Source organism: Telmatherina bonti (assembly GCF_933228915.1).
Source record: "Telmatherina bonti genome assembly, chromosome: 3".
Classification (NCBI taxonomy): Eukaryota; Metazoa; Chordata; class Actinopteri; order Atheriniformes; family Telmatherinidae; genus Telmatherina; species Telmatherina bonti.
In genome coordinates, this window is record NC_136621.1 from 25869978 (window position 1) to 25882620 (window position 12643).

The 12643-nt window shown below is 38.0% G+C and overlaps 1 protein-coding gene across 1 annotated transcript in view; it reads left to right on the top strand.

Moving 5' to 3' along the window:
- Positions 1 to 12643, top strand: part of LOC306774413 (voltage-dependent T-type calcium channel subunit alpha-1H-like) — a gene marked incomplete at its 3' end in the record, with an annotated part of 51094 nt that overhangs the window by 26114 nt on the left and 12337 nt on the right. The window contains exons 12-23 of the mRNA XM_079264437.1: positions 204 to 389; positions 493 to 610; positions 4587 to 4742; positions 5448 to 5535; positions 5781 to 5971; positions 7212 to 7508; positions 7956 to 8056; positions 8335 to 8458; positions 10684 to 10752; positions 10940 to 11124; positions 11231 to 11357; positions 12468 to 12593. Coding sequence (XP_079120563.1) covers positions 204 to 389; positions 493 to 610; positions 4587 to 4742; positions 5448 to 5535; positions 5781 to 5971; positions 7212 to 7508; positions 7956 to 8056; positions 8335 to 8458; positions 10684 to 10752; positions 10940 to 11124; positions 11231 to 11357; positions 12468 to 12593 — 1768 coding nt within the window. The remainder of the gene's footprint in view (positions 1 to 203; positions 390 to 492; positions 611 to 4586; positions 4743 to 5447; positions 5536 to 5780; positions 5972 to 7211; positions 7509 to 7955; positions 8057 to 8334; positions 8459 to 10683; positions 10753 to 10939; positions 11125 to 11230; positions 11358 to 12467; positions 12594 to 12643) is intronic.

The following is a 12643-nucleotide window of genomic DNA, read 5'->3' on the forward strand; positions in this document are numbered from 1 at the left end:
GGTTTGGTTTTTGTTGTTACATGTACCATGGAGAAGAATTTTAATCTATCTCTGTTGAAGAAAGTTTTTTTTTTCTTTCTTTCTTTTGTTTGGTGACACTGATGCTATCTGAAAAGCTATTGCAGCTTTGGTAGATAATGATTTCTGAATTGCTTTAGGTTGTATTGTCTTTATAATTTGCATGTCATGCCTGTGTGTTTCAGTGTGTGGGAGATTGTGGGTGAAGCTGACGGAGGCTTGTCGGTGCTGCGGACCTTCCGTCTGCTGAGGGTTTTGAAGCTGGTCCGGTTCCTTCCTGCCTTGAGGAGGCAGTTGGTGGTGCTGATGAAGACTATGGACAATGTGGCCACATTCTGCATGCTGTTGATGCTCTTCATATTTATATTCAGGTACATTCTGGCCTATTTGTGAAAGAGCAGGTTTAGACACAAAAGCCAAAATGTTTGAGATGTACTTACATTTCACACAAACATGTGGGTGTGTGTTTTGCAGTATTTTGGGGATGCATCTGTTTGGATGTAAATTCGGTTTGCGACAGGACAGTGGAGACACTTTACCTGACAGAAAAAACTTTGACTCTCTGCTGTGGGCAACCGTCACTGTCTTTCAGGTTAGAAAAAAAAAACACACTCACACACTGCAGAGTGAACAAGTACGGCAACTGTATTTTATTTAGGGAAATGTTTCAAACTGATGATTTATGTACTGCATATAGACAGTGTTGGACTGGGTTTTATGGTTTTTATTTTACTATTAGTTAACAGACATTACTCTATACTGATAAAGCTAGATAAACTGGCTTTTTTTTTTATTTTTATAATTTCTTAAAAATTAACAACATAAATAGATCCTATTTAGTACACAGAGCTTTTGTTATAGCACTCAAGCACACATGAAAAATAAAAGTTCTTTCTCTGCTATTTGTAAGGTTGTATGCATCATAACATGCATGCTATAATTTATTTAACTAAAATTAAGCTAAGATGCAAGGCGATTTGTGGGCAACTAAACTAAACAACTAAACCTTTTTAGAACACCTTTGCCAATAGAATAAAGTAGATGTTTTTATGCATGCTATCAGTCTCTCACTTCATAATGGAGGAATTGGGACCCTCTCTGCTTTTCAGTGTTGCTTTAGTTGATTGAGGTTTTCACTTTGACTAGACCACCAAATAACCCTGATTCTTTATTCCTGCGTAGATTTGATGTCTTGTTATTATTGTCCTGTTGCATGGCCCTTTTTAAGCCAAAAATCAGGTAGACAGATTGCTTCACATTTGAATTCAGAATACTTTGGTATGCAGTAGAGTTTATGGTTGATGCAGTAGCTGCCAGGTGTCCAGGTTCTGTGGCTGCAGAACAAGCTCAGATCATCAGGCCTCCTTCACTGTCCTTGACAATTAGTATAATGTGTTTGTGCTTTTATGCTCATGTGCATCATGGCCAAATCTTCAATTTGGTCTAGTCAGCCTAAATTAGGCCTGTCAAAGTAACAAATTTTGCCATGCGATTAATTGTCTCAGAAATTGTTGCGATAGACGATAATATTGCGCTAAGCGATTATTCTTGTCATTTTGAGACCATGTTTCAAATAAAATAATAATAATGCCATTATAATGCAAGTACACCCTTTTAAGGATCAGCATACTTTAATTTCTAAAGAACATTTAGTGTGATGTGTAGACTATTTTATGCTCATTCAGTCCCCAATCTGCTAAAGCAGATCAGGATTTCTACCTGAGGTTTTGGTAATTACATTGTCTATGGCCAAGCTCACATAAGGGGACATGTTTGGATTTGACCAGCGGTGAAATGGTAAAATGTTATTTTTCATGTCATTGTAAAGTTGTGGAATTGCCATTTGTAACATGTATGTTTATCTAGGCAATTCATACTAGCTGTGAAATGTTTGCAACATTTTTCAAAATCTTACCTTTTTAACAATATTGGATGGAGCTGGCCTGTTTGTTAAGGTCTTACGTGCAAATGGAAGCTTGTTGTATTGTTGTGCTTATTAATATTTTCTTAAAACAAATGCGGCAGAAAAAAAAGACAAATGATAATATTACGTCTGGCAAACTTATTTTCTGCATTTTTTTCTTATCATGCGATTAATTGACTTATTGCTTTTTGCGACAGGCCTAGCCTAAATGTGACTGATCCAGAACCCCTCTTGTTGGTACTGATCTTCCTAATTGCCCTGTAATGACCTTTAATGTTGAACTGAAGCCAGTAGAATCTGAAATGTAGCTTTTTGTTTTTTTTTCTGTTTTTTAGTGCATTAAACTGTTATGATGTAAGGATTCTTTTCTTTTCAGACAATGAGGTTTTTTTTTAAAATTTTTTTTAGAAAGGAGTCATTTTACCTTTAACATGTTTCAATTGTCACTTTAGTCTTCTTCAGTAACATCACCTGACATCCTTCTTGACATGTTTTTATCAGCTGATGAATTCCTGGACGAGTAGCCCACCTGGCAATCTGACAGATTTGCCCGGTCTTTGCATGGTGGTCAGATGATGTTTTGTAAGAACTCTGAAATGACAGACGAAACATGTCAAAAGTAAAATTATATCTCAGTTCAAGAAAACTCATTATCCGACAAGAAAAGAAACCTTATATCTAAAATCAAAGGAGACGTGATGAACCTAATCACAGTTTAAGCCTGGGGTCAGTTTGCTGGAGCATCCTCTCCTCGGTAACTTGCGCTCTGGGTTGAATATTTAAATGTTTTTTGGGTTTTTTATTTTATCTCTGGTGTAGTAGTCTCACTGTAATGGAGTAATGGCGTCCAGATTGTTTGAAAATGAAAATAAAAAAGACATCATTGCCCTTGCCAGAATGATGGACAGCAACAGTTACTTTTCTAAGATCATTACAGATGTCTTTCCTCCTTCACAAAGTGTTAATACACACCTGAATGCTGAAAACTAGTGATTTGCATTTTTGGAGGTGCTTATGTTCATATTAATTAAATGCATTTGATGCATTTCATGGATTTCCATGAAAACAATGACAGTGTGCCGGTGTGCTTTTCTTTGTAGAAAAGTTCATAAAGTTGGTCAAGTTAGTTAAAGTCAGAACAAACTAATTTGTGAATTTGGGAGAAATATCTGTACATCTTTGTGAAACGGTTGTATCAAAACACAGATGTGTCAGTGATAACATTAAAATGTGGCAGCAGCTCAGTGGTAAATGTCATGGGGACTGTGGAGATGTGAAGATGCAGATCAGAACGCAGAGATGCAGAGTCGGTTCTGAGAAGCTTGTTTTAATAAAGACACCAAGGCAGAAAACTACAACACACACAATGAACCAGCAAAGCAAAACTACAACTGAGGGGCATAAATACGCAGAAGACAACAAGACACAGGTGAAATGGATGAACAAAATGAATCCCGGTGAACTGATGAACAGAGAACAAGGCAAAACAGGAAAAAGTACAAATAAAAGAGGAAACAAGAACAGAGAAAATGCATGAAACCACCACACCATAACAGTAAATATGAGACACAAAGACAGAAAGAAAAATTCAAAAACTAAAAACCACAAACTAAAGAGCATAAAAGAGTTTTTGGCATCACATGCAGATTATTTTTAGATCTGCCAAACTGAATGAGGAAATGTTTTGGTTACATTGATGATCTGAATGAATAAAATCAAGACAATTTCACAATTTTCAGCTGTGTAAAAGAAATCAGACAGTGTGCATTACCTCACCGATACCACTCCTACAGTCAAACGTGTTGATGGCAGCATCATTCTGTGTGTGTGTGTGTGTTTTCAGTCGGGGTCGAGCTCAGGAAAGAGGGAAAACTAGATGCAGGGAAATGAAAAGCGAACATCTTGTCCAGAGTGACTGGCTTCTCAGATCAGTGGAAAGTTCAACAAATGTAAAAGAGTGTCATGTAAAACACAGAAGAGTTCAACAAAGGCTTCAAGAAATACTTTATGAAAGTTGTGTAATGATTCTGATTGGATCTAAACCTAGTAACATTTTCTAAGAAGTCTAAATAGACCTGCACACTGATTTGTCCCATCCAGCCTTTTTTCAGCTTGAATATTTCTGTTAATTACAACAAGAATAGATATGTGAAGTTTGTGGGATCATTCTTGGCAGGTTAACCCAGAGCAAAGTTACAGGTTAAACAAAATAAATGGACCTGAATATTAGATTATTGCAGCTGATAAGACTGCAATAACTTGCAAAAACCTGCATTTTAATACCTTTTTTTTTTTTTAAAAAAAGGAAAGAAATTTAAAGAGCAGGTGCCTCTTATCTTCTCTTTTATTTCATTTGCTCCAAATTTGTAGCAGCCATGCTCAATTTTTCAACAAAATATGAAAACTGTCCCAGTGGGCAGGTAAGATTTGCTTTCAAAGCAGTGGGGAACAAGGAATAGTGAAACCCACACAGCTCATTTTAACACTGATGATTGTCATAGCAGCTCAAACGACTGCAGCATATTAAACAAATGTGTAAACTTGCAAATTAGCTTGCATTTCTGGACCTTTAGTGTTTGATGTTGTTTTTCTTTCTCCCAGAGTTTGTCTTCTCAGACCTTTCTCCACTTTTCCTAATTTGTAGATCCTCACCCAGGAGGACTGGAATGCAGTGCTCTATAATGGGATGGCCTCAACAACGCCGCTGGCTGCACTCTATTTTGTGGCCCTCATGACCTTTGGAAACTACGTCCTGTTCAACTTGCTTGTAGCCATTTTGGTTGAGGGCTTTCAAGCTGAAGTAAGGGCAAAGATGCAGCTTTATGGGAGATACTTAAAGAACGTGGCAGAGTGAACAAGACTCATTTTGCTTTGTTGCACTGATGATACCAAAGCTGCGTAGTAGAGACTAATCTCCACCATCCTGCTCGTGGTTTCTCCTCTCCCACTCTTCATCATCGCTTGTTGTTTCCCTCTTTCTCCTGTATTCCTCCTTTCCTCTATCTGTCTTTCTCGCTGACACGCGCGCACACAGTCGTAATACTCTCCAGGGTAGGGAAGTGTTTGATATCGCCTGCCATTCACAGCTGGTGAGCTTTTGTTGTTTAGTTTTCATCTTTTATCTCCAGCATCAGAGAACACTTGCTCTCTATCACACACACACATATAGATAGCCTTTGCCAAAGCCGTCTGCCTCAATCTTTCTGGCGTGAATTTTAATTAAATTCAGTAAAGCTTTATTGGCGTGACTACAGGAGATCGCTGCCAAAGCAATGCACATAACTCAACTAGAGAACACAGGAGATTCCCTCCGCCCGTCTGTCTCCTCCTCTTTGTTTCTTCATCATATCCTCTCAACTTCCGTATGTGTTTCACCCTTCCATAGGTCAAGTATTATGTGGAAAATACAGTCATACAGCTGTAAAATGTGATGATGAGCATAAAGATTGTGATGGTAATGGTCATCTTTGAGGTCTGTGTGACTGTGTATCTGTGTATATTTCAGGGGGATGCCAACAAATCTGAAGCTGATGATGAGGGACAATCCCTCCTCTACCAGGATGAGGAGAAGCTGAGAGAGCTGTATGCTGCAGGTACGTGTTAGATCATACGTCTTTAGTGTTTGTTCAAACTTTTGTAAATGCAGCGATTTCAAGAGAAACCTGCAGATCACGTTAGATTAACTTTAATTATTCATAAGTTTTTAGTGTGTTGTATTTTTGTTGTATTTCTGTCACTGGGTGGTAAAATACTGCAGAATTTATATTAGCTATATCATTATAGATAAGTTAAAAAAAAACAAAAAAACATTTTAAATGTAGTTTTTCTGTGTGTGCAGAGCTTAAGATCCAGGCAATGATGCTCAGTCCCAATGGTCTCCTCAACCCAAAGGCCTCCATGCCTCCCCCTCCTCCTCCACCACTGCCAGTCATCACACACACTGCAGCCACACCCACCATAAACTCCAGCCAGTCACGCCGGGCAAGTGGTGCTTCCATGGAAATCAACAGCCTTGAGCAGAGGTCGCCGGTGAGCTTTGGGCACTTAATGCTTTTACATGTATTGCCTGCACATTAATGGGCAACAATAAAGTGAATTTACAAAGGTCCTCAAATCGGAAAAAATATAATTAAGAGGAAATAAATCCAGGCTCAGCTAAGCTTCAAGATCAATATGTCTGTATTCTGCGGAGGGGGTATACAGTAGTAACAAACAGCTGTGATATCCCAAACTGAAAGAAACATGCAAGAACCTCTAGTCAAGCATGCCTTAAAGAGTTTTAGTATTTTCAAACAGCAAACTCATTTTGTATTTTTAAAACCCTACTTAATATTTTGGACTTAACATTGTTTACACTGCTAGTCCTCCTTTGACAGACCTTTGTACATTTCTGCCACCAGCTATTGATTAGCTGTGTAGTGTAGCTTTTTTGTGTATTGATAATAATACATCTGAGCCAATTGCCAGCTTTATTTGATTAGTTTTAAATAGTAGTCAATTATCTCCAGTCCAATCAGGCAGCTTTCTGGTCTGCTCTTCGGATTTCAGGTCTGGGTGTCAATATACCTGGCAAATTAACAGCTTTATTCAATTACTAATTTAGAAAGACCTGGTTTGAAAGAAGAGAAGTGCAAAAAGTTTGGACCATTACTTTACTTATGTAAAAGATCAAGTCTTGCATGTCTGACCTCTAAGGTCTCTCTTGGGTTTTAGACCCCAGGCTCACGAGTATAAATGAAGGTTAAATAAATAAGTGAAGTTTTAAATATGCACAGTTAAAACAATGCACATTTATACTTTTTTCTTCCTTACTTTTATTCATTTTTATAAATCAAAAGAAAAATTATTTTAAAAAGTTCCACAAATCTTTTTCATTGTAAAGATGGGAATGTATTTTCAGAATCTATCTATTTTTTGCTCATAAGACAAAAGGCCCATATATAATAGATATATTTTTCTGACATATTATTAACTATGATAAACATCATTCTTTAGAGAATGATGTTATAAAAGCACATGCAACTTGCACAAGGCTGTGTAAGCCCTTCATATCTTTTTGACTTTTTGTGAGTCTGTGCTCTCACACACTGCAGTTTAATACAACACAGTTACTATTAACATATTCTAATAGCACTAATTTTATGTTAACTTTGACCAGCAGCCACTTATTTTAAAAACATGGTATCAGCTAACAAAAGTCATTTTTATACAAGCAAAAACAAAAAAAAGATCCCATTAGAAGTCTAACTACGCGTTGATGTCTTCACAGTCTCTGTGGGAAAGTGGGCCAGAGAGCCGTCGCTCCAGCTGGACCAGTATCGGCCGAGCCTCCAGCCTCCATAGGAGGAGTCAGTCAGGAGAGATGGAGTCCCTGCTCTCCGACATGCATACATACTCCAACTTCAGCAGCAGGGAGCAGTCTCTGGACCAGGCTGATTACCTGCAAGTGCCCATTCTCCTCTCACCTGACTGCAACGGCACCACTTTTCACTTCCCAGACCACAGCTACAATGAAGCTCCCCTGACATCATATCACCACGATCAAGATGAGGAAGAGACTGAGGAGGTGGATACTGGTGCAATTTTACAGGATCGCCATTTGTAAAAGGAAATGGCATTTTGATGTTATCCTACCTGATAGTTTTGGCTAGATCACATAAAGAAAACAGCAAGGGTAGGCATGTGCAATGGTGAAAAAGCTGCTTCTCATTTTCTGTAAGAGACATTCATTCCAACCTTTGTGACTTCCAGGACGTAGCATCTTTTTAAAACTGTTTAATTGGCTGAATTTAAATTTCTATGTAGAGAAAACAGATGAACAGTGTCCTGAATTGTGTTGACATTTTTGTGCAGATACCAGAACAACTCTGATGAGCCTAAATTTGAATAATTAAGATCTTGTTCTGAGCATAAATATTGCATGATTTTTGTCATTTATCGATATACGTTATGAAACAGTAAACAGCATGTAAGTGTTCTCTATTTGTGTGGCAAATGTGTGTGTTTCTTGCAGAGTTTATGTCAGAAGCTGAAGAAGATGCTGGAACCATATGAGCCACAGTGGTGCCTGGAGCATGAAGAATGGTCTCTCTATCTGTTTGGTCCACAGAACCAGTAAATACACATAATCCAGAGACACATACACAAACACAGAGGCAGCTCCAGATATTCTCCTGGGTGGTTTAGGTGGCTTAAATCAAAGCATGTGTGAAAGTTCACAGTTATGATGTGAAACTTACAGCTTAATCTTGGTACTGCAGTTCTCACTTTTATCATTTAAAGCTGGCCAAGCAGAAACACTTTGTGTGGACAAACGCAATGACAGAAGTGATGCAAGTTATTGTGTTGTGGCTACTTATGCTTTTTTTTCTTCTCTTCATGTTTCCTCTCAGGTTCAGGTTGTGGTGTCAGAGGGTGATTGGCCACAAGCTGTTTGATCACATTGTCCTCCTTTTCATTTTTCTGAACTGCATCACCATTGCACTGGAGAGACCTGACATACATCCCAAGAGCATGGTAGCACACACTCACAGATGTGTACATTCATGTGTTTATGTGTTTTACTTGGAATGACTCATAACATATTGCTTTAATTCTTCAATACTTAGAAACAAACCATATTTTAGCATATAGAAAAAATTTTAGCGTCTCAGGACACTCATTTATCAGTCATTCCTTCATTTTCTTTTCCGCTCAGTCCAATTCAGGGTTGTGGGGAAAGCTGGAGCCCATCCGAGCAATTAGCAGGCGAGAGCAGGGTACATGTTGGACCCTTAGCCAGTCCATCACAGACTTTTCATTTGAAAAAAAGAAGCAATTTTAGCTGCTTTTACATTCAGATCTTCTCTTGCGCACGTTAGTCAGCTGATTGTTCAGAAATGATCGGTTGCTTTATCTTCTTGGTTATGTTAATTAAACAGGTTTAATTTTTTTTTAAATAGAGAGCAAACAACAAACAAATACCTAATGCTGCATTTAGAACAAAGTGCCAAGTATTTTTTCAAAGACTTCAATTTGAAAATTTCTCAGCAAAAATGTCTTTTTCTAACATTAAAAGTATGTTTGGGGAGTTTGAAGTGCAGTAACACAAATTGGCAGTGTGGTACCTTCATACATGGCTATGCTGAGGTTTGGATGTTTATTTGTACTTCTGCTTTTCAAGTGAACACTGTGAAACAATCTAAAAACACAATTTATTAACCTATCCCTGCAGTGAAATTGTGTATGTTTCGTGTTGTGTGTTTTAATGTTGGTAAGCCAACTCCAAACTTCAAACCAGTTTTACCTACAGCTACAAATAGAGTTACCTGACCTGGCTAAGTTAAAATGCTACATATTGCCCCCCCACCCCCCCCCCCCCCTCAACCCCCCCCCCCCCACCCCCCCCCACCCACACACACACACACACACACACACACACACACACACACACACACGCACACATTTCAACACACACACGCACAGGCTGTTTTTGGAGGGAAATTATCCGGAAATGCAGTGACCACGACCTTTCAAAAGTCTTTAGTTACTGGTGAAGGTTCCTGCTGTTGAAATGACAGCGTAAGTAGCAGCTATGCTGAGAGCAGGTTGAATTCTCTAAATGCAAATAACAGGAGCTTCAGTGCTTCCTTTCATGTCCTTTAATCTAGGAAATACTAAACCTTTCTTTACGAACAGAACTCCCTTCGGTGCCTTGTTACACCAGCGTTTAAGAGGTTCAGTTATTTCCACACACTCATACCGTATTAACTGGGATTTGTGAAGATAAATATTGGGACAGAAGGGTGAGCATCACTGTAAATATAAAGACCCATGTATTTTGTTATGTGGCTTTTTATCCTTTTTCAAATCACCAGCCTCAATAATGAGGTAATATCTTGACTAGGGGCCCTTTATGATTATATCATGCATGCCACAGCACAATAAGAGTCTATGGGTATAAAACACATGTTTTGAATGACATTTTTGGAGCAATTTTACCACGAGAAACTCATATTGCAACCTAATATAAATGTGGCTGCTGCAGATGTCTCTGCCTTATTTCTTTGGAGTTCTTCCTCATCTTTCCCTAACCTTGTGAGATTTATCAGTAAGCTAAAGTAAAGCTGTAGTAGGAAAGGACATTGGCAAGTATTCTTTTTGACTATTAGTCTGCACACTTTGATTGATGAATGTCAAACTGGTCAGTGGGGAAGCATGCATTTGTGTTTCATGGTGAAGTGAAGGAAGCAGGAGTCCAAATCAAGTATTTTAAAGCAGTGAAAGTGCAGTGCTCTCTGAAAAAAAAAACTCCCTTTGGTGTGGACTTGACAAAGCTTTTCATGCAAGAAAAGCTATATAACACACTGAGGGTAATGGAAAAAGCTGAAAGGTATAATATGTTCTCACTTTAAAGAGTTCTTTGAAGATGAGAGTTGATCTTCATAGATAATAATGAAACAGATGTCACGCGCGTGCATATTTAGATAGACATTTTTATGCTTTAAGCTGGAGTAAGAGGAAGCCACCATCAAAACTCGTGTTGCCGACATGTTTTTATCTTGTTTTCATTACAACTGCTATGTTTTTTCTCTTTTTTTTTTTTTTTTTTTTTTAGTTTATTCATTATGTAACATGTTGCAGTCAAGAATCAAAGCTAAAACTACTGAGACGTCTAACCTTTAGAGCAACAAATGTGCTTCTCTCTTTGTTCTGGTGCACGCTCTCACTTGTATGCATTTTTGTGTGTGTGTGTCTAACAGGAACGAGTGTTTCTCAGCGTGTCCAATTACATCTTCACTGTTATCTTTGTGGGCGAAATGATGATCAAGGTAATCATAACAGTACTCTTTCTCTCAATGAGCACTTCTCGTAAATGTCATTTTCTAATTTTGCTCATAAAGAGGTAATTTTCTTCCTGGTCGGGGAAAAAAAAAAGCTCTTGGTTACAATCTAAATTTCATATCGTTTTATTACTTAAGTACTTTTACTGGATTTGTGTGTGTTGGGTGGGATAAGGTGGTGGCGATGGGCCTGTACTTTGGAAACGGTGTGTACCTCCAGAGCAGCTGGAATGTTTTAGACGGCCTGCTGGTGTTTGTGTCACTGGTGGACATCCTGGTCTCCATGGCGTCAGCAGGTGGTAATCGAATCTTTGGCATCTTGAGGGTCCTTCGTCTGCTTCGCACACTGCGTCCGCTCAGGTAGGAGGGCAGGACATTTCCTCCACTGTTTACCTGTGTTTATCCTATTGATATTCTGGAGTGCTAACTCATCTTGACTTTATGGGTGTGTTTATGACTGTTGCAGGGTGATAAGTCGGGCTCCAGGTCTGAAACTGGTAGTTGAGACCTTGATCACATCTCTCAGACCGATTGGGAATATTGTGCTCATCTGCTGTGCCTTTTTCATTGTTTTTGGAATTCTGGGTGTGCAGGTAAGTATGTTTGGCATTTATTTTTATTCCCTGTTCATCCTGTAACATTTGAAGATAAGCCTCATTTTCAAAATTTTTTCCCATGAAATCATTTATAAAATAACTAATTTCTAACTAGTGGTTAAATCATGTTGTGTTTTTTTTTCCAAAAGACACCAATTGCTGTAGTTTCAAATAAATGGGGCACGGCTCAAAAAAAGCTCCGGGTAATAAAAAGTGATAAGAATAAGGAGGAAATGCAAATGAGCTGCTGATTATGCATTATTCCAGTCCCTGGAAGTAATTAAAAAAAAAAAAAAGGTTCAATACTAGAATTGTGCTAAAATGTTTTCTTCAAGCCTGATTTTCATCTGAAATTTCATGTAGTTAATTCAGTTTAATATTTATCATTTATTAAAATTTTATGAAAGATAAGTTGGTTTCTTACTATTTTAATTTTTTTTTTTTTTAAAGGCAGAAGTCAATAATATAAATCCCAATAGAGATTTTGTAAATCAGTTGATGACTACGTGGGTTTAGATAGAGTTGTTTAAAAAAAATTGAGTTTGATAAAACTTTTGATTAGCTTAGACCTTGAGAGTCTTCAAAGATCATTGAAAAGAAAACAACATGGATTGGAAACTTGTTATTTGGAAGAAGTGCTAATATTGCACTTTAGTTTATTTATTACATGTTGGAATTCAGCAAGGCTGATGAACAACTAGGTACAAAAATATTTGTTAAAGAGATGTTTTTTGTGCCCAAAGTTAGTCCGTTCTGAAATCTCTCCACATCCTTATACTGGTTTTCATTTTTGAGTATATTTCCTGAAACATGCTCATTTAACATTAGCGCTGGATGGGCCCTTTATTAACCACCATAAATGCATTTCTGAAAACACAGCATCCCTTGATTATTCTCTAATGTGAAAACACACGGTTACAGTGTTGCTGTATTTGTGCAGACAGGACAAGATCTTAACTATGATAAATGATTCTGTTGCAGAGTAATTTACTATACACCAACAAAGCACTCTTATCTCTGCTTGACGATTTGCTTTGTTTATATTTTCATGAGGTTGCACTGCTACTGTATGTGCTACTTTGTGGACTCCCCTCTTTGTGTGTGCAGCTGTTTAAAGGGAAATTCTTCCACTGTGAGGGATTTAATGTCACAAACATCACCAATAAAACCGAGTGTCTGCAAGTGGGTTATCGCTGGGTCAGGCGGAAATACAACTTTGATAACCTGGGACAGGTTTGTCCACTTGCCCACATGTCTTAGTTTGATGCCTGCTCATACAAGCT